At 42.3% G+C, this 22,105-nt stretch overlaps 2 protein-coding genes across 2 annotated transcripts in view; both read right to left on the bottom strand.

The window, feature by feature from the left end:
- LOC115183500 (monocyte to macrophage differentiation factor 2) overlaps window positions 1–19,628 on the bottom strand; it is a 33,069-nt gene extending 13,441 nt beyond the window's left edge. The window contains exons 1-4 of the mRNA XM_029744706.1: window positions 19,054–19,628; window positions 8,006–8,087; window positions 7,007–7,167; window positions 6,339–6,413 (exon numbers count right to left, since the gene is read on the bottom strand). Coding sequence (XP_029600566.1) covers window positions 6,339–6,413; window positions 7,007–7,167; window positions 8,006–8,087; window positions 19,054–19,067 — 332 coding nt within the window. The 5' untranslated portion in view covers window positions 19,068–19,628. The remainder of the gene's footprint in view (window positions 1–6,338; window positions 6,414–7,006; window positions 7,168–8,005; window positions 8,088–19,053) is intronic.
- A 1,956-nt stretch (window positions 19,629–21,584) lies between these two features.
- The window catches only part of LOC115183487 (actin-related protein 2/3 complex subunit 1B-B), a 20,509-nt gene continuing 19,988 nt past the window's right edge, over window positions 21,585–22,105 (bottom strand). The window contains exon 10 of the mRNA XM_029744694.1: window positions 21,585–22,018. Within this exon, the coding sequence (XP_029600554.1) occupies window positions 21,980–22,018 (39 nt within the window). The 3' untranslated portion in view covers window positions 21,585–21,979. The remainder of the gene's footprint in view (window positions 22,019–22,105) is intronic.

Raw genomic sequence — 22,105 nt, 5'->3', positions numbered from 1 at the left:
ATAGAGACAGTAGTCTAGTTATAGAGACAGTAGTCTAGTTATAGAGACAGTAGTGTAGTCTAGTTATAGAGACAGTAGTGTAGTTATAGAGACAGTAGTGTAGTTATAGAGACAGTAGTGTAGTCTAGTTATAGAGACAGTAGTCTAGTTATAGAGACAGTAGTGCAGTTAGAGACAGTAGTCTAGTTATAGAGACAGTAGTGTAGTCTAGTTATAGAGACAGTAGTGTAGTTATAGAGACAGTAGTGTAGTTATAGAGACAGTAGTGTAGTTATAGAGACAGTAGTGTAGTCTAGTTATAGAGACAGTAGTGTAGTCTAGTTATAGAGACAGTAGTCTAGTTATAGAGACAGTAGTGTAGTGCAGTTAGAGACAGTAGTCTAGTGTAGTTATAGAGACAGTAGTGTAGTTAGAGACAGTAGTGTAGTCTAGTTATAGACACAGTAGTGTAGTTATAGAGACAGCAGTGTAGTTAGAGACAGTAGTGTAGTTATAGTGACAGTAGTCTAGTTATAGAGACAGTAGTCTAGTTATAGAGACAGTAGTCTAGTTATAGAGACAGTAGTGTAGTCTAGTTATAGAGACAGTAGTGTAGTCTAGTTATAGAGACAGTAGTGTAGTCTAGTTATAGAGACAGTAGTGTAGTCTAGTTATAGAGACAGTAGTGTAGTCTAGTTATTGAGACAGTAGTCTAGTTATAGAGACAGTAGTGTAGTCTAGTTATAGAGACAGTAGTGTAGTTATAGAGACAGTAGTGTAGTTATAGAGACAGTAGTGTAGTAATAGAGACAGTAGTGTAGTTATAGAGACAGTAGTCTAGTTATAGAGACAGTAGTGTAGTCTAGTTATAGAGACAGTAGTCTAGTTATAGAGACAGTAGTCTAGTTATAGAGACAGTAGTCTAGTTATAGAGACAGTAGTGTAGTTAGAGACAGTAGTGTAGTTATAGAGACAGTAGTGTAGTCTAGTTATAGAGACAGTAGTCAAGTTATAGAGACAGTAGTCTAGTTATAGAGACAGTAGTCTAGTTATAGAGACAGTAGTCTAGTTATAGAGACAGTAGTCTAGTTATAGAGACAGTAGTGTAGTCTAGTTATAGAGACAGTAGTCTAGTTATAGAGACAGTAGTCTAGTTATAGAGGACAGTAGTCTAGTTATAGAGACAGTAGTGTAGTCTAGTTATAGAGACAGTAGTGTAGTTATAGAGACAGTAGTGTAGTTATAGTGACAGTAGTGTAGTCTAGTTATAGAGACAGTAGTCTAGTTATAGAGACAGTAGTCTAGTTATAGAGACAGTAGTCTAGTTATAGAGACAGTAGTGTAGTCTAGTTATAGAGACAGTAGTGTAGTTATAGAGACAGTAGTGTAGTCTAGTTATAGAGACAGTAGTGTAGTCTAGTTATAGAGAGTAGTGTAGTTATAGATACAGTAATGTAGTTAGAGACAGTAGTGTAGTCTAGTTATATAAACAGTAGTGTAGTTATAGAGACAGTAGTCTAGTTATAGAGACAGTAGTGTAGTCTAGTTATAGAGACAGTAGTCTAGTTATAGAGACAGTAGTGTAGTGTAGTTATAGAGACAGTAGTGTAGTCTAGTTATAGAGACAGTAGTCTAGTCTAGTTAGAGACAGTAGTCTAGTCTAGTTATAGAGACAGTAGTGTAGTTAGAGACAGTAGTGTAGTTATAGAGACAGTAGTGTAGTCTAGTTATATAAACAGTAGTGTAGTTAGAGACAGTAGTGTAGTCTAGTTATAGAGACAGTAGTCTAGTTATAGAGACAGTAGTCTAGTTATAGAGACAGTAGTGTAGTCTAGTTATAGAGACAGTAGTGTAGTTTAGTTATAGAGACAGTAGTGTAGTTATAGAGACAGTAGTGTAGTTAGAGACAGTAGTGTAGTTAGAGACAGTAGTGTAGTCTAGTTATATAAACAGTAGTGTAGTTATAGAGACAGTAGTCTAGTTATAGAGACAGTAGTGTAGTCTAGTTATAGAGACAGTAGTCTAGTTATAGAGACAGTAGTGTAGTGTAGTTATAGAGACAGTAGTGTAGTCTAGTTATAGAGACAGTAGTCTAGTCTAGTTAGAGACAGTAGTCTAGTCTAGTTATAGAGACAGTAGTGTAGTTATAGAGACAGTAGTGTAGTTATAGAGACAGTAGTGTAGTCTAGTTATATAAACAGTAGTGTAGTTAGAGACAGTAGTGTAGTCTAGTTATAGAGACAGTAGTCTAGTTATAGAGACAGTAGTCTAGTTATAGAGACAGTAGTGTAGTCTAGTTATAGAGACAGTAGTCTAGTTATAGAGACAGTAGTGTAGTCTAGTTATAGAGACAGTAGTGTAGTCTAGTTATAGAGACAGTAGTGTAGTCTAGTTATAGAGACAGTAGTGTAGTCTAGTTATAGAGACAGTAGTGTAGTCTAGTTATTGAGACAGTAGTCTAGTTATAGAGACAGTAGTGTAGTCTAGTTATAGAGACAGTAGTGTAGTTATAGAGACAGTAGTGTAGTTATAGAGACAGTAGTGTAGTTATAGAGACAGTAGTCTAGTTATAGAGACAGTAGTCTAGTTATAGAGACAGTAGTCTAGTTATAGAGACAGTAGTCTAGTTATAGAGACAGTAGTCTAGTTATAGAGACAGTAGTCTAGTTATAGAGACAGTAGTCTAGTTATAGAGACAGTAGTGTAGTTATAGAGACAGTAGTGTAGTTATAGAGACAGTAGTGTAGTTATAGAGACAGTAGTGTAGTAATAGAGACAGTAGTGTAGTTATAGAGACAGTAGTCTAGTTATAGAGACAGTAGTCTAGTCTAGTTATAGAGACAGTAGTGTAGTTATAGACAGTAGTCTAGTTATAGAGACAGTAGTCTAGTTATAGAGACAGTAGTGTAGTCTAGTTATAGAGACAGTAGTGTAGTCTAGTTATAGAGACAGTAGTCTAGTTATAGAGACAGTAGTGTAGTTAGAGACAGTAGTGTAGTTAGAGACAGTAGTGTAGTCTAGTTATAGAGACAGTAGTGTAGTCTAGTTATAGAGACAGTAGTGTAGTTATAGAGACAGTAGTGTAGTTATAGTGACAGTAGTGTAGTCTAGTTATAGAGACAGTAGTCTAGTTATAGAGACAGTAGTGTAGTTATAGAGGCAGTAGTGTAGTTATAGAGGCAGTAGTCTAGTCTAGTTATAGAGACAGTAGTGTAGTTATAGACAGTAGTCTAGTTATAGAGACAGTAGTCTAGTTATAGAGACAGTAGTCTAGTTATAGAGACAGTAGTGTAGTTAGAGACAGTAGTGTAGTTATAGAGACATTAGTGTAGTCTAGTTATAGAGACAGTAGTGTAGTCTAGTTATAGAGACAGTAGTGTAGTTATAGTGACAGTAGTGTAGTCTAGTTATAGAGACAGTAGTCTAGTTATAGAGACAGTAGTCTAGTTATAGAGACAGTAGTCTAGTTATAGAGACAGTAGTCTAGTTATAGAGACAGTAGTGTAGTTATAGAGACAGTAGTGTAGTTATAGAGACAGTAGTGTAGTCTAGTTATAGAGACAGTAGTCTAGTTATAGAGACAGTAGTGCAGTTAGAGACAGTAGTCTAGTTATAGAGACAGTAGTGTAGTCTAGTTATAGAGACAGTAGTGTAGTTATAGAGACAGTAGTGTAGTTATAGAGACAGTAGTGTAGTTATAGAGACAGTAGTGTAGTCTAGTTATAGAGACAGTAGTGTAGTCTAGTTATAGAGACAGTAGTCTAGTTATAGAGACAGTAGTGTAGTGCAGTTAGAGACAGTAGTCTAGTGTAGTTATAGAGACAGTAGTGTAGTTAGAGACAGTAGTGTAGTCTAGTTATAGACACAGTAGTGTAGTTATAGAGACAGCAGTGTAGTTAGAGACAGTAGTGTAGTTATAGTGACAGTAGTCTAGTTATAGAGACAGTAGTCTAGTTATAGAGACAGTAGTCTAGTTATAGAGACAGTAGTGTAGTCTAGTTATAGAGACAGTAGTGTAGTCTAGTTATAGAGACAGTAGTGTAGTCTAGTTATAGAGACAGTAGTGTAGTCTAGTTATAGAGACAGTAGTGTAGTCTAGTTATTGAGACAGTAGTCTAGTTATAGAGACAGTAGTGTAGTCTAGTTATAGAGACAGTAGTGTAGTTATAGAGACAGTAGTGTAGTTATAGAGACAGTAGTGTAGTAATAGAGACAGTAGTGTAGTTATAGAGACAGTAGTCTAGTTATAGAGACAGTAGTGTAGTCTAGTTATAGAGACAGTAGTCTAGTTATAGAGACAGTAGTCTAGTTATAGAGACAGTAGTCTAGTTATAGAGACAGTAGTGTAGTTAGAGACAGTAGTGTAGTTATAGAGACAGTAGTGTAGTCTAGTTATAGAGACAGTAGTCAAGTTATAGAGACAGTAGTCTAGTTATAGAGACAGTAGTCTAGTTATAGAGACAGTAGTCTAGTTATAGAGACAGTAGTCTAGTTATAGAGACAGTAGTGTAGTCTAGTTATAGAGACAGTAGTCTAGTTATAGAGACAGTAGTCTAGTTATAGAGACAGTAGTCTAGTTATAGAGACAGTAGTGTAGTCTAGTTATAGAGACAGTAGTGTAGTTATAGAGACAGTAGTGTAGTTATAGTGACAGTAGTGTAGTCTAGTTATAGAGACAGTAGTCTAGTTATAGAGACAGTAGTCTAGTTATAGAGACAGTAGTCTAGTTATAGAGACAGTAGTGTAGTCTAGTTATAGAGACAGTAGTGTAGTTATAGAGACAGTAGTGTAGTCTAGTTATAGAGACAGTAGTGTAGTCTAGTTATAGAGAGTAGTGTAGTTATAGATACAGTAATGTAGTTAGAGACAGTAGTGTAGTCTAGTTATATAAACAGTAGTGTAGTTATAGAGACAGTAGTCTAGTTATAGAGACAGTAGTGTAGTCTAGTTATAGAGACAGTAGTCTAGTTATAGAGACAGTAGTGTAGTGTAGTTATAGAGACAGTAGTGTAGTCTAGTTATAGAGACAGTAGTCTAGTCTAGTTAGAGACAGTAGTCTAGTCTAGTTATAGAGACAGTAGTGTAGTTAGAGACAGTAGTGTAGTTATAGAGACAGTAGTGTAGTCTAGTTATATAAACAGTAGTGTAGTTAGAGACAGTAGTGTAGTCTAGTTATAGAGACAGTAGTCTAGTTATAGAGACAGTAGTCTAGTTATAGAGACAGTAGTGTAGTCTAGTTATAGAGACAGTAGTGTAGTTTAGTTATAGAGACAGTAGTGTAGTTATAGAGACAGTAGTGTAGTTATAGAGACAGTAGTGTAGTGTAGTTATAGAGACAGTAGTGCAGTCTAGTTATAGAGACAGTAGTGCAGTCTAGTTATAGAGACAGTAGTGTAATTATAGAGACAGTAGTGTAGTCTAGTTATAGAGACAGTAGTGTAGTCTAGTTATAGAGACAGTAGTCTAGTTATAGAGACAGTAGTGTAGTCTAGTTATAGAGACAGTAGTGTAGTTATAGAGACAGTAGTGTAGTTATAGAGACAGTAGTGCAGTTATAGAGACAGTAGTGTAGTCTAGTTATAGAGACAGTAGTGTAGTCTAGTTAGAGACAGTAGTCTAGTTATAGAGACAGTAGTCTAGTTAGAGACAGTAGTCTAGTTAGAGACAGTAGTCTAGTTAGAGACAGTAGTGTAGTCTAGTTATAGAGACAGTAGTGTAGTCTAGTTATAGAGACAGTAGTGTAGTTATAGAGACAGTAGTGTAGTCTAGTTATAGAGACAGTAGTGTAGTCTAGTTATAGAGACAGTAGTCTAGTTATAGAGACAGTAGTGTAGTTAGAGACAGTAGTGTAGTCTAGTTATAGAGACAGTAGTGTAGTTATAGAGACAGTAGTGTAGTCTAGTTATAGAGACAGTAGTGTAGTCTAGTTATTGAGACAGTAGTCTAGTTATAGAGACAGTAGTCTAGTTATAGAGACAGTAGTGTAGTCTATTTATAGAGACAGTAGTGTAGTGTAGTTATAGAGACAGTAGTCTAGTTATAGAGACAGTAGTGTAGTCTAGTTATAGAGACAGTAGTGTAGTCTAGTTATAGAGACAGTAGTGTAGTCTAGTTATAGAGACAGTAGTGTAGTTATAGAGGCAGTAGTCTAGTTATAGAGACAGTAGTGTAGTCTAGTTATAGAGACAGTAGTGTAGTTATAGACAGTAGTGTAGTTATAGAGACAGTAGTGTAGTTATAGAGGCAGTAGTCTAGTTATAGAGACAGTAGTGTAGTCTAGTTATAGAGACAGTAGTGCAGTTATAGACAGTAGTGTAGTCTCGTTAGACAATGAGGCTGCAGTAGCACCTCTGACTCACCAGGGGGCGTAGGAGGCTGCTATGAAGAAATAGATCACCATTCTGTCACACATGTGGAAACAGTGCTCCACAGACCTAGAGAGATACAGAACATGATTATACATACTGCTGCTATTAACCATATACACTACCTAACCCTAACCTTATACACAGATCGGCAGGTAGACTGGTGGTTAGACTGTTGGGCCAGTAACCGAAATGTTGCTGGATCGAATCCCAGAGCTGACAAGGTAAAAATCCGTTGTTCTGATCCCTGAACAAGGCAGTTAACCCACTGTTCCCCGGTAGGCCGTCATTGAAAATAAGAATTTGTTCTTAACTGACTTTTTTTTTTTTTTATGTGGAAACAACGCCCTACCGAGAAATTATTACAGGCTACATACTATCTAACCCTAAACCGCAGTATAGACCATTACTACAACCCTGTTATAACATGATAATATCTTTACACTAGAACCACAGAATAACCCTGCAGAGACAAACACGACCATCTCTGTAATGACAATAATATATTAATATAACTCTAATCCCCTCCCAGAGAGGGAGAGAGAGAGAGAGAGAGAGAGAGACAGGGGGGTAAGAGAGAGGGATAGAGGGGGGAGAGAAAAAAAAGTGTTTCTGTGTGTGTTTTGTGTGTGTTTTGTGTGTGCGTGACTGTGTGTGTGTACCGTAGGTGGCTTTTCTTCCAGGTCACCGTGTGGAACAGAGTAGAGATGAGGAAGAGGGAGGTGAGCCCCGCCCCATAGAGCCAGGCTGAGACACGCTCCCATTGGTCCTCAGACAGGAAGTGCAGCACAGAGCTGCCCAATAGGCTGGGGATTACCCACAGCTGCAGGAAATGGAACACACACACAAATTATTCAATTCAACAATAGTGGTCCTTTGTAGCTCAGTGGGTTCAACTCCCAGGACCACCCAAACATAACACGGTGGTCCTCTGTTGGTTCAACTCCCAGGATAACCAAAACATAACACGGTGGTCCTCTGTTGGTTCAACTCCCAGGACCACCAAAACATAACACGGTGGTCCTCTGTTGGTTCAACTCCCAGGACAACCCAAACATAACACGGTGGTCCTCTGTAGCTCAGTGGGTTCAACTCCCAGGACCACCCAAACATAACATGGTGGTCCTCTGTTGGTTCAACTCCCAGGATAACCAAAACATAACACGGTGGTCCTCTGTTGGTTCAACTCCCAGGACCACCCAAACATAACACGGTGGTCCTCTGTTGGTTCAACTCCCAGGACCACCCAAACATAACACGGTGGTCCTCTGTAGCTCAGTGGGTTCAACTCCCAGGACCACCCAAACATAACATGTATGCACACATGACTGTTAGTCGCTTTGGACAAAAGTGTCTGCTAACTGGCATTGTTAGATTATAATCATGATTATAATAATTATTATTATGTGTGTGTTACTGTGTGTTACTGTGTGTCAGTGGCAGTGTGTGTCTCACGGTGTGTGTGTGTGTGTGTATCTCATTGTGTGTGTGTTTGTGTCGGTGTGTATGTATGTATGTATGTCTGTTTGTATGTGTGTGTTTGTATGTGTATATGTTCGTGTGTGTCTCACCGTGTGTGTGCGTGTTTCTCTCTGTGTGTGTGTGTGTGTGTGTGTGTGTGTGTGTGTGTGTGTGCGCGCGTGCGTGCGCGTGTGTCTCACCGCGTGTGTAGCACAGTTTGCAGCATGTTCATAGTCTGTGGGTTGATACCTCTTATTGGACGGAACTCTGTTATTCATAAATCTGGAATTCAGAACAGACAACAAACAGAACAATCAGCGTTCTGCCTCGTTTTGACAGTAACATCACTGACTACATGTTATTAAATATTACTCCTCGTTCATACAGTAACATCACTGACTACATGTTATTAAATGTTACTCATCGTTCATACAGTAACATCACTGACTACGTTATTAAATGTTACTCCTCGTTCTGACAGTAACATCACTGACTACATGTTATTAAATATTACTCCTCGTTCATACAGTAACATCACTGACTACATGTTATTAAATGTTACTCCTCGTTCATACAGTAACATCACTGACTACATGTTATTAAATGTTACTCCTCGTTCATACAGTAACATCACTGACTACATGTTATTAAATGTTACTCCTCGTTCTGACAGTAACATCACTGACTACATGTTATTAAATATTACTCCTCGTTCATACAGTAACATCACTGACTACATGTTATTAAATGTTACTCCTCGTTCATACAGTAACATCACTGACTACATGTTATTAAATGTTACTCCTCGTTCATACAGTAACATCACTGACTACGTTATTAAATGTTACTCCTCGTTCTGACAGTAACATCACTGACTACATGTTATTAAATATTACTCCTAGTTCATACAGTAACATCACTGACTACATGTTATTAAATGTTACTCCTCGTTCATACAGTAACATCACTGACTACATGTTATTAAATGTTACTCCTCGTTCATACAGTAACATCACTGACTACATGTTATTAAATGTTACTCCTCGTTCATACAGTAACATCACTGACTACATGTTATTAAATGTTACTCCTCGTTCATACAGTAACATCACTGACTACATGTTATTAAATGTTACTCCTCGTTCATACAGTAACATCACTGACTACATGTTATTAAATGTTACTCCTCGTTCATACAGTAACATCACTGACTACATGTTATTAAATGTTACTCCTCGTTCTGACAGTAACATCACTGACTACATGTTATTAAATATTACTCCTCGTTCATACAGTAACATCACTGACTACATGTTATTAAATATTACTCCTCGTTCTGACAGTAACATCACTGACTACATGTTATTAAATATTACTCCTCGTTCTGACAGTAACATCACTGACTACATGTTATTAAATGATACTGCCCCCTCCCTCTCTATTCATTCCCACTCCCCCCATTTTGTCTCTCTCCACCTCCCTCATTAGTCTGTTTGTTCTCTCTCCACCTGCCTCCATCAGTCTGTTTGTTCTCTCTCTCCACCTTCCTCCATCAGTCTGTGTTTGTTTTGTCTGATTGATAACAATCAGAGATGTTCTTTCAGAGTTCTGGAATCTCTCTCAGAAACCTGCTTTTTGCCATGACTACAGTTGCCTGGCAACTGCCAGTAACCACGGATCGACTGAGGCCGAAATAAGAGGTCTGTCTCACACACACACACACGAAGTAGCTGTAGAGTGGTGATGTCACTGTAGCCATGGAAACCCCCGAGCAAGGAATTTTTTATGTCACTGAAAACTCCCTTTTCCTCTTCTCTCTCCTCTCCCTCCATCCCCGTCTCCTCCCATCCTTCTGCTCACTCCCAGATCCATCTCTCCCTCCATCCCTGTCTCCTCCCATCCTTCTCCTCACTCCCAGATCCATCTCTCCCTCCATCCCTGTCTCCTCCCATCCTTCTCCTCACTCCCAGATCCATCTCTCCCTCCATCCCTGTCTCCTCCCATCCTTCTCCTCACTCCCAGATCCATCTCTCCCTCCATCCCTGTCTCCTCCCATCCTTCTCCTCACTCCCAGATCCATCTCTCCCTCCATCCCTGTCTCCTCCCATCCTTCTCCTCACTCCCAGATCCATCTCTCCCTCCATCCCTGTCTCCTCCCATCCTTCTCCTCACTCCCAGATCCATCTCTCCCTCCATCCTTCTCCTCACTCCCAGATCCATCTCTCCCTCCATCCCTGTCTCCTCCCATCCTTCTCCTCACTCCCAGATCCATCTCTCCCTCCATCCTTCTCCTCACTCCCAGATCCATCTCTCCCTCCATCCCTGTCTCCTCCCATCCTTCTCCTCACTCCCAGATCCATCTCTCCCTCCATCCCTGTCTCCTCCCATCCTTCTCCTCACTCCCAGATCCATCTCTCCCTCCATCCTTCTCCTCACTCCCAGATCCATCTCTCCCTCCATCCCTGTCTCCTCCCATCCTTCTCCTCACTCCCAGATCCATCTCTCCCTCCATCCTTCTCCTCACTCCCAGATCCATCTCTCCCTCCATCCTTCTCCTCACTCCCAGATCCATCTCTCCCTCCTTTCTTCTCAGTGATTAAATTAGCCTGAAGAAAAGAGGATGTGTGGAGACAGGAACACACACAAGACATGTAGACACGGTGTGTGTGCGTAACGTCAGCGGTTATATCTGGGCCACATAGAAAGAGGCGGGGTGGTGTGTGTGTTCCTGTCCCTGTGAAAGAACAGAGTTACTGTCACCACCGCACACACATGAAGAGTTGCATTAGCTCCCAGGGCTTTAGCTCAACTGGCTAACACAGTCACAGGGTTCAACCCCAGTCTGTCACACACAGACTCCTGGCCCAGTAAGTCTCTGTAATGTGTTCTGGGGTGAAGTTTCCCCTAGGTACAGCCCTAGGATCAGCTTCCCCTAGGTACAGCCCTAGGATCAGCTTCCCCTAGGTACAGCCCTAGCATCAGCTTCCCCTAGGTACAGCCCTAGGATCAGCTTCCCCTAGGTACAGCCCTAGGATCAGCTTCCCCTAGGTACAGCCCTAGGATCAGCTTCCCCTAGGATCAGTTTCCCCTAGGTACAGACCTAGCATCAGCTTCCCCTAGGTACAGCCCTAGGATCAGCTTCCCCTAGGTACAGCCCTAGGATCAGCTTCCCCTAGGTACAGCCCTAGGATCAGTTTCCCCTAGGTACAGCCCTAGCATCAGTTTCCCCTAGGTACAGCCCTAGCATCAGTTTCCCCTAGGTACAGACCTAGGATCAGCTTCCCCTAGGTACAGCCCTAGGATCAGCTTCCCCTAGGTACAGCCCTAGGATCAGCTTCCCCTAGGTACAGCCCTAGGATCAGTTTCCCCTAGGTACAGACCTAGTATCAGCTTCCCCTAGGTACAACCCTAGGATCAGCTTCCCCTAGGTACAGCCCTAGGATCAGCTTCCCCTAGGTACAGCCCTAGGATCAGTTTCCCCTAGGTACAGACCTAGTATCAGCTTCCCCTAGGTACAGCCCTAGGATCAGCTTCCCCTAGGTACAGCCCTAGGATCAGCTTCCCCTAGGTACAGCCTTAGGATCAGCTTCCCCTAGGATCAGTTTCCCCTAGGTACAGCCCTAGGATCAGCTTCCCCTAGGTACAGCCCTAGGATCAGCTTCCCCTAGGTACAGCCCTAGGATCAGTTTCCCCTAGGTAGAGACCTAGGATCAGTTTCCCCTAGGTACAGCCCTAGGATCAGTTTTCCCTAGGTACAGCCCTAGGATCAGCTTCCCCTAGGTACAGCCCTAGGATCAGCTTCCCCTAGGTACAGCCCTAGGATCAGCTTCCCCTAGGTACAGCCCTAGGATCAGCTTCCCCTAGGTACAGCCCTAGGATCAGCTTCCCCTAGGTACAGCCCTAGGATCAGCTTCCCCTAGGTACAGCCCTAGGATCAGCTTCCCCTAGGATCAGTTTCCCTAGGTACAGCCCTAGGATCAGTTTGCCCTCTCCCAATCCTAATCTTAACCATTAGTGGATAAAATGCAAAATTGACCCAAGACCATGAAGAGGAGCAACATCACCCTCGTCCCTATAAAGTAGGTCGAGGTTGTCCCTCTCTAGTCTCTAATCACTATAAAGTAGGTAGAGGTTGTCCCTCTAGTCTCTAAACACTATAAAGTAGGTAGAGGTTGTCCCTCTAGCCCTAAACACTATAAAGTAGGTAGAGGTTGTCCCTCTCTAGTCTCTAATCACTATAAAGTAGGTAGAGGTTGTCCCTCTCTAGTCTCTAATCACTATAAAGTAGGTAGAGGTTGTCCCTCTAGTCTCTAATCACTATAAAGTAGGTAGAGGTTGTCCCTCTAGTCTCTAATCACTATAAAGTAGGTAGAGGTTGTCCCTCTCTAGTCTCTAATCACTATAAAGTAGGTAGAGGTTGTCCCTCTCTAGTCTCTAAACACTATAAAGTAGGTAGAGGTTGTCCCTCTCTAGTCTCTAAACACTATAAAGTAGGTAGAGGTTGTCCCTCTAGTCTCTAAACACTATAAAGTAGGTAGAGGTTGTCCCTCTAGTCTCTAAACACTATAAAGTAGGTAGAGGTTGTCTCTCTCTAGTCTCTAAACACTATAAAGTAGGTAGAGGTTGTCCCTCTAGTCTCTAAACACTATAAAGTAGGTAGAGGTTGTCCCTCTAGTCTCTAATCACTATAAAGTAGGTAGAGGTTGTCCCTCTCTAGTCTCTAAACACTATAAAGTAGGTAGAGGTTGTCCCTCTCTAGTCTCTAAACACTATAAAGTAGGTAGAGGTTGTCCCTCTCTAGTCTCTAAACACTATAAAGTAGGTAGAGGTTGTCCCTCTCTAGTCTCTAATCACTATAAAGTAGGTAGAGGTTGTCCCTCTAGTCTCTAAACACTATAAAGTAGGTAGAGGTTGTCTCTCTCTAGTCTCTAAACACTATAAAGTAGGTAGAGGTTGTCCCTCTAGTCTCTAAACACTATAAAGTAGGTAGAGGTTGTCCCTCTAGTCTCTAATCACTATAAAGTAGGTAGAGGTTGTCCCTCTCTAGTCTCTAAACACTATAAAGTAGGTAGAGGTTGTCCCTCTCTAGTCTCTAAACACTATAAAGTAGGTAGAGGTTGTCCCTCTCTAGTCTCTAAACACTATAAAGTAGGTAGAGGTTGTCCCTCTCTAGTCTCTAAACACTATAAAGTAGGTAGAGGTTGTCCCTCTCTAGTCTCTAAACACTATAAAGTAGGTAGAGGTTGTCCCTCTCTAGTCTCTAATCACTATAAAGTAGGTAGAGGTTGTCCCTCTCTAGTCTCTAAACACTAAAAAGTAGGTAGAGGTTGTCCCTCTCTAGTCTCTAAACACTATAAAGTGGTAGAGGTTGTCCCTCTCTAGTCTCTAAACACTATAAAGTAGGTAGAGGTTGTCCCTCTCTAGTCTCTAATCACTATAAAGTAGGTAGAGGTTGTCCCTCTAGTCTCTAAACACTATAAAGTAGGTAGAGGTTGTCCCTCTAGTCTCTAAACACTATAAAGTAGGTAGAGGTTGTCCCTCTAGTCTCTAAACACTATAAAGTAGGTAGAGGTTGTCCCTCTCTAGTCTCTAATCACTATAAAGTAGGTAGAGGTTGTCCCTCTCTAGTCTCTAATCACTATAAAGTAGGTAGAGGTTGTCCCTCTCTAGTCTCTAAACACTATAAAGTAGGTAGAGGTTGTCCCTCTAGTCTCTAAACACTATAAAGTAGGTAGAGGTTGTCCCTCTAGTCTCTAAACACTATAAAGTAGGTAGAGGTTGTCCCTCTCTAGTCTCTAAACATTATAAAGTAGGTAGAGGTTGTCCCTCTCTAGTCTCTAAACACTATAAAGTAGGTAGAGGTTGTCCCTCTCTAGTCTCTAAACACTATAAAGTAGGTAGAGGTTGTCCCTCTAGTCTCTAAACACTATAAAGTAGGTAGAGGTTGTCCCTCTCTAGTCTCTAAACACTATAAAGTAGGTAGAGGTTGTCCCTCTCTAGTCTCTAAACACTATAAAGTAGGTAGAGGTTGTCCCTCTCTAGTCTCTAAACACTATAAAGTAGGTAGAGGTTGTCCCTCTCTAGTCTCTAAACACTATAAAGTAGGTAGAGGTTGTCCCTCTCTAGTCTCTAATCACTATAAAGTAGGTAGAGGTTGTCCCTCTCTAGTCTCTAAACACTATAAAGTAGGTAGAGGTTGTCCCTCTAGTCTCTAATCACTATAAAGTAGGTAGAGATTGTCCCTCTATAGTCTCTAATCACTATAAAGTAGGTAGAGGTTGTCCCTCTAGTCTCTAATCACTATAAAGTAGGTAGAGGTTGTCCCTCTCTAGTCTCTAAACACTATAAAGTAGGTAGAGGTTGTCCCTCTAGTCTCTAAACACTATAAAGTAGGTAGAGGTTGTCCCTCTCTAGTCTCTAAACACTATAAAGTAGGTAGAGGTTGTCCCTCTCTAGTCTCTAATCACTATAAAGTAGGTAGAGGTTGTCCCTCTCTAGTCTCTAAACACTATAAAGTAGGTAGAGGTTGTCCCTCTCTAGTCTCTAAACACTATAAAGTAGGTAGAGGTTGTCCCTCTCTAGTCTCTAAACACTATAAAGTAGGTAGAGGTTGTCCCTCTAGTCTCTAAACACTATAAAGTAGGTAGAGGTTGTCCCTCTCTAGTCTCTAATCACTATAAAGTAGGTAGAGGTTGTCCCTCTCTAGTCTCTAATCACTATAAAGTAGGTAGAGGTTGTCCCTCTAGTCTCTAAACACTATAAAGTAGGTAGAGGTTGTCCCTCCCTAGACTCTAAACACTATAAAGTAGGTAGAGGTTGTCCCTCTAGTCTCTAAACACTATAAAGTAGGTAGAGGTTGTCCCTCTCTAGTCTCTAATCACTATAAAGTAGGTAGAGGTTGTCCCTCTAGTCTCTAAACACTATAAAGTAGGTAGAGGTTGTCCCTCTCTAGTCTCTAAACACTATAAAGTGGGTAGAGGTTGTCCCTCTCTAGTCTCTAATCACTATAAAGTAGGTAGAGGTTGTCTCTCTAGTCTCTAAACACTATAAAGTAGGTAGATGTTGTCCCTCTAGTCTCTAAACACTATAAAGTAGGTAGAGGTTGTCCCTCTAGTCTCTAATCACTATAAAGTAGGTAGAGGTTGTCCCTCTCTAGTCTCTAAACACTATAAAGTAGGTAGAGGTTGTCCCTCTAGTCTCTAAACACTATAAAGTAGGTAGAGGTTGTCCCTCTAGTCTCTAATCACTATAAAGTAGGTAGAGGTTGTCCCTCTATAGTCTCTAATCACTATAAAGTAGGTAGAGGTTGTCCCTCTAGTCTCTAATCACTATAAAGTAGGTAGAGGTTGTCTCTCTAGTCTCTAATCACTATAAAGTAGGTAGAGGTTGTCCCTCTCTAGTCTCTAATCACTATAAAGTAGGTAGAGGCTGTCCCTCTAGTCTCTAAACACTATAAAGTAGGTAGAGGTTGTCCCTCTCTAGTCTCTAAACACTATAAAGTAGGTAGAGGTTGTCCCTCTCTAGTCTCTAAACACTATAAAGTAGGTAGAGGTTGTCCCTCTCTAGTCTCTAAACACTATAAAGTAGGTAGAGGTTGTCCCTCTAGTCTCTAATCACTATAAAGTAGGTAGAGGTTGTCCCTCTAGTCTCTAATCACTATAAAGTAGGTAGAGGTTGTCCCTCTAGTCTCTAAACACTATAAAGTAGGTAGAGGTTGTCCCTCTAGTCTCTAAACACTATAAAGTAGGTAGAGGTTGTCCCTCTAGTCTCTAATCACTATAAAGTAGGTAGAGGTTGTCCCTCTATAGTCTCTAATCACTATAAAGTAGGTAGAGGTTGTCCCTCTAGTCTCTAAACACTATAAAGTAGGTAGAGGTTGTCCCTCTCTAGTCTCTAAACACTATAAAGTAGGTAGAGGTTGTCCCTCTCTAGTCTCTAAACACTATAAAGTAGGTAGAGGTTGTCCCTCTCTAGTCTCTAAACACTATAAAGTAGGTAGAGGTTGTCCCTCTCTAGTCTCTAATCACTATAAAGTAGGTAGAGGTTGTCCCTCTCTAGTCTCTAAACACTATAAAGTAGGTAGAGGTTGTCCCTCTAGTCTCTAAACACTATAAAGTAGGTAGAGGTTGTCCCTCTCTAGTCTCTAAACACTATAAAGTAGGTAGAGGTTGTCCCTCTCTAGTCTCTAATCACTATAAAGTAGGTAGAGGTTGTCCCTCTCTAGTCTCTAAACACTATAAAGTAGGTAGAGGTTGTCCCTCTCTAGTCTCTAAACACTATAAAGTAGGTAGAGGTTGTCCCTCTCTAGTCTCTAATCACTATAAAGTAGGTAGAGGTTGTCCCTCTCTAGTCTCTAATCACTATAAAGTAGGTAGAGGTTGTCCCTCTAGTCTCTAAACACTATAAAGTAGGTAGAGGTTGTCCCTCTCTAGTCTCTAAACACTATAAAGTAGGTAGAGGTTGTCCCTCTAGTCTCTAAACACTATAAAGTAGGTAGAGGTTGTCCCTCTCTAGTCTCTAATCACTATAAAGTAGGTAGAGGTTGTCCCTCTAGTCTCTAAACACTATAAAGTAGGTAGAGGTTGTCCCTCTCTAGTCTCTAAACACTATAAAGTAGGTAGAGGTTGTCCCTCTATAGTCTCTAAACACTATAAAGTAGGTAGAGGTTGTCCCTCTAATCTCTAATCACTATAAAGTAGGTAGAGGTTGTCCCTCTCTAGTCTCTAATCACTATAAAGTAGGTAGAGGTTGTCCCTCTCTAGTCTCTAAACACTATAAAGTAGGTAGAGGTTGTCCCTCTCTAGTCTCTAATCACTATAAAGTAGGTAGAGGTTGTCCCTCTCTAGTCTCTAAACACTATAAAGTAGGTAGAGGTTGTCCCTCTCTAGTCTCTAATCACTATAAAGTAGGTAGAGGTTGTCCCTCTCTAGTCTCTAATCACTATAAAGTAGGTAGAGGTTGTCCCTCTCTAGTCTCTAATCACTATAAAGTAGGTAGGGGTTGTCTCTCTCTAGTCTCTAATCACTATAAAGTAGGTAGAGGTTGTCCCTCTCTAGTCTCTAAACACTATAAAGTAGGTTGAGGTTGTCCCTCTCTAGTCTCTAATCACTATAAAGTAGGTTGAGGTTGTCCCTCTCTAGTCTCTAAACACTATAAAGTAGGTTGAGGTTGTCCCTCTCTAGTCTCTAAACACACAGCACCTGGCCTGAATACAGGGACTTCCTCCTTCCTCTCTATTTGTACCCCTCTCGCTCTCTCTTTCCATCTCTACCCCTCCCCACCATCCCCCCCACATCCCTCCCCTCAATCCATCCTTCTCTCCATCTCTACCCCTCCCCATCATCCCCCCCCATCTCTCTCTCTCTACCCCCTCTTTCCAGCTTTCCCCCTCCCTCTCCCCACCATCCCTCCCTCCCCACCATCCCTCCCTCCCCCCTCAATCCCCCCTCCTCCTCCATCCATCTATCCTTCCCTCATCCATCCCTCCTCCCCCCTCTATCCCTCCCTCATCCCTCCCTCAATCCCTCCCTCCTCCCCTCTATCCCTCCCTCATCCCTCCTCCCTCATCCATCCCTCTCCCCACCATCCCTCCTCCCCCCTCTATCCCTCCCTCATCCCTCCTCCCCCTCTATCCCTCCCTTATCCATCCCTCTCCCCACCATCCCTCCCTCCCCCCTCTATCCCTCCCTCATCCCTCCTCCCCCTCTATCCCTCCCTTATCCATCCCTCTCCCCACCATCCCTCCCTCCCCACCATCCCTCCCTCCCCCCTCAATCCCCCCTCCTCCTCCATCCATCTATCCCTCCCTCATCCATCCCTCCTCCCCCCTCTATCCCTCCCTCATCCCTCCATCCCTCCCTCTCCCCACCATCCCTCCTCCCCCTCTATCCCTCCCTCATCCATCCCTCTCCCCACCATCCCTCCTCCCCCCTCTATGCCTCCCTCATCCCTCCCTCCCCCCTCAATCCCTCCCTCTCCCCACCATCCCTCCTCCCCCTCTATCCCTCCCTCATCCATCCCTCTCCCCACCATCCCTCCTCCCCCCTCTATCCCTCCCTCATCCCTCCCTCCCCCCTCAATCCCTCCCCCTCCTCATCCATCCCTCCATATACAGACAGCTGGCAGTTCTGTTAATTAGGTTATCAAGCTGTCTGTTAATGATCTGAGCCCCAGGCCACACACACATGGCCAGGCCAGACCAACAGATCACAGAGCCAAAGCCCAGCAGAGTCCAGACCTGTCTGTCTGTCTGTAGTCAGTGTGTCCAGACCTGTCTGTCTGTCTGTAGTCAGTGTGTCCAGACCTGTCTGTCTGTCTGTAGTCAGTGTGTCCAGACCTGTCTGTCTGTCTGTAGTCAGTGTGTCCAGAACTGTCTGTCTGTCTGTAGTCAGTGTGTCCAGACCTGTCTGTCTGTCTGTAGTCAGTGTGTCCAGACCTGTCTGTCTGTAGTCAGTGTGTCCAGACCTGTCTGTCTGTGGTCAGTGTGTCCAGACCTGTCTGTCTGTCTGTCTGTCTGCTTCAAGACAAAGTGGCATAGTAGTACAGGAGGATAGTAACAATACAACTACCTATCTGTCATCTCCTCTCACCGTTTATACACACACACACACACACACACACCTAGGCTAACATTGATTGAACTATCCACCAATAGTCAGATGTACACAACCATCCTGCTTACTGACAAAACTGGGGTAAGCCCACACACACACTAGTAAAAGTCTACTGGTGTAAATGCATCAGTCTGATGTTGTCATCTGATGATATAACTACTTGAAATCAGAAACCATGGAAACAACTTGGCCATGGTAGTGCAGCCTGTACAAGGACATTTACATTAAATAGATTAGTAAAAGTTGTACGTCCCTGCGCGGTCCTTTCGGTTCCCGGTCGGTATTATCGATAAGGACCATAATCGGTATTCGTTATTCTACTGTAAAACAGATCATCTCCCAAGCGACGTAGACAGAACTCATACCTTCAACCATTCCAACCGTTTCCCACCTCATTATTATTGTATTATTATTATTGTTGTCGTATTGTACTAAATAATAGCGTTACATAAACCCAACTAATATAGGGCAGCAGTCACAGTGTGTCCCAAATAGGTTAGCAACATCACAGCTGGTTATTGATGTGTCTGTTCGGCTTATCAAACCAACACATTCACGTTGATATAACGTCTACTAACCGGACGTCACGATGTCTACACATTTAGGGCAAATTATAAAAACCCAAAACCACATACCTTACAAGATTCATTTAAAATGTGGGGAAAACAGCAACAGTTGACGTAGAGAGGTGTAGTAGTGATAAGAAATGGTCTTCCGTGTTGTGTGTTGGAGCAGCGTCCTGTCCTGGTTTGGTTGATTCCAGCTGCTACTAGCTATCTAAAACACACATCTAAAACACACATCTAAACCTCGGCTGATGGTGCTGATGGTGCTGCTGATCACCGACTAGTGAGTCTCCGGGATGCCGAGCCGAGGTGCTGCAGCGACGACATATGTTGCCAGATCCAGAGCAGGCTACACCCGGAAGTGCGAACGATCAAAACGGTTTCCAGGGAAAACAGTCTTCCTGCGTCGCGGAAGAAGAAAAAGAATAATACAAAAAAAAATATATATATTTTTTTTTACGGATTCGGTAACGGTTCAATCTGGATCCAAGTCATGATGTTGTTGTAAGCGTCCAGAGATACTGGGTTGGAGAATAGTTGGTTCTTTCGGCTACAGCATCAAGTCAGAATTTCTGTCAACATCATAATGTATCATAATATTTAACACAAAAACACCTCCAGCAAAGCTCAAAGCCAAGACTTCTGGTAGTTTATCAACGTTGTGCGTCCTGAATGTGGCCGCTAGATGACGCGAGTCCTCCACCTAAACAAAACGGGAGGGATGTGAGTTTCTGAATGATCTACGTGAAACGGGAGGGATGTGAGTTTCTGAATGATCTACGTGATGAGTTTATAGAAAACTGCGGTGTGAAACTCGGCGCGTCTCGACACATTCTCATAACAGTTACTAGTTGACGTCAGAGCAGTCTTATCAGACAGACACACACACCGTCTATGATAAGTAAATCATTTATTAAATGCATATTATGACCAGCATAAGCATTTAACAGGTACTGCTGCTTGGCTTTCTTCATGATTATACAAATACCTGCTGTAGCGTTCCACTCTGAGGCTTTCTATTATAATAAGTCCTATAGTTACAGTTGCGCTCTAATATATCTCACTGATAACGGAGTTCAATGGAGCAGAATGTTCCGTTTCCTCTTTTCAAAACGGGTTGAATGGCTTCTTCTTTTTTTTACCCTGTAGGCACCTGCAACTTACCACAGATATAATACATCACACAGTAAACTAATCACCTGCCTCCAATCAAATTCAATTAGAATTCTGAATCATTTCCGTTAGGAAAAAAAGATTGAGGTCAGAGTGCAGTCTAACTGCAGTTATTCTGCAATTACTACGTCCAAAATACCACAGTCAATTGCAGTTACTGCACTTTTACTGCAGTTTCAAAACTGTAATCTTTTTTTTTTTGTAAGGGTTAGTCCATTAATTTTTTTAAATTTGAAGTGAAAACATCAGTTTAGATGAATTATTTTCTTGGTCCTGTGCTGTAAATCCAACAAATCCATGTGTGAACACCAAAACAAAATCCATGTAAACTAATTCCAGAAGCCAAAGTGAATCGTGCCGTATATTAGAGCACAGCTGTATGTCCAGGTACAGCTATCAGTATAGAACACCTGATGGAACAGAAGAACATCGCTCACAAGCATTTCCTGGATTCTAAAACAAAGAAGATAGAAAAAAAACTAAGATGTGTCTCAAATTGTATCCTATTACCCTGGTCTACTTTTAACCAGAGTCCTATGGGAGCCCTATGGATCCTGGTCTAACTAGTGCACTACTTTGACCAGAGTCCTATGGGAGCCCTATGGGTCCTGGTCTAACTAGTGCACTACTTTGACCAGAGTCCTATGGGTCCTGGTCTAACTAGTACACTACTTTGACCAGAGTCCTATGGGTCCTGGTCTAACTAGTACACTACTTTGACCAGAGTCCTATGGGTCCTGGTCTAACTAGTACACTACTTTGACCAGAGTCCTATGGGAGCCCTATGGGTCCTGGTCTAACTAGTACACTACTTTGACCAGAGTCCTATGGGTCCTGGTCTAACTAGTACACTACTTTGACCAGAGTCCTATGGGAGCCCTATGGATCCTGGTCTAACTAGTGCACTACTTTGACCAGAGTCCTATGGGAGCCCTATGGATCCTGGTCTACCTAGTGCACTACTTTGACCAGAGTCCTATGGGAGCCCTATGGGTCCTGGTCTAACTAGTGCACTACTTTGACCAGAGTCCTATGGGAGCCCTATGGATCCTGGTCTAACTAGTGCACTACTTTGACCAGAGTCCTATGGGTCCTGGTCTAACTAGTACACTACTTTGACCAGAGTCCTATGGGTCCTGGTCTAACTAGTGCACTACTTTGACCAGAGTCCTATGGGAGCCCTATGGATCCTGGTCTACCTAGTGCACTACTTTGACCAGAGTCCTATGGGTCCTGGTCTAACTAGTACACTATATAAAGGAATAGGGTGCCATGTGGAACAGAGACATCATTGTCATAGTAACAGTCTGTAACCCTAATGTGTTCCTCCTCCCTTCTCACTGCAGTGTGAACTCCTACCCTCTAACGGTTAGACACTCTGCCCGTCACTCTGCCCGTCCCTCTGCCTATCCTGCACCATCCAATCCTTTTTAAAACAACGAGGGGGGGTGGAGTGCACACTGCAGACAGAAGGGAGAGAAACAGGACTGAGCTGTTGTCTTTGGTCCCAGAGTCATAGTAATATTCACTGATTGAAGAGGCTACATGTTATCTAGCTAACAGCCTAGTGCTGCTTCCGACAACTCCTTTACCCGAGTCCACATGGCATGCAGAACCACAGGCAGAGTTATACGGACAGACTGAGGAGTTGATTCTGGAAAATGGCTGCCGTGCTTCTAGCAGATGCTAGGCTCAACAGAGACAGACAGAAAGGAGTTGTCTTCAACAGCAGCAGAGACAGACAGACGCAGAGAAGCAGAAAGGCAAAGAGGTGAGATGTCTTCATATCCCGGCTGGTTGACAGAGGGTCAATGTCATAGTGTCAGACTATCTTGAGATCCTTCATGGCAGACTCCAGACTCTGGGAACAGAAGAAGATATTTAGACATCTCTTCATGGCTCACTGCACAACTATTCCAGATGTCATGACGACGGTGATAAGGTACAA

Source organism: Salmo trutta, unplaced genomic scaffold (genome assembly GCF_901001165.1).
Source record: "Salmo trutta unplaced genomic scaffold, fSalTru1.1, whole genome shotgun sequence".
Classification (NCBI taxonomy): domain Eukaryota; kingdom Metazoa; phylum Chordata; class Actinopteri; order Salmoniformes; family Salmonidae; genus Salmo; species Salmo trutta.
The sequence above is the reverse complement of the archived record's forward strand: the minus strand, read 5'-3'. Positions and strand labels throughout refer to the sequence as shown.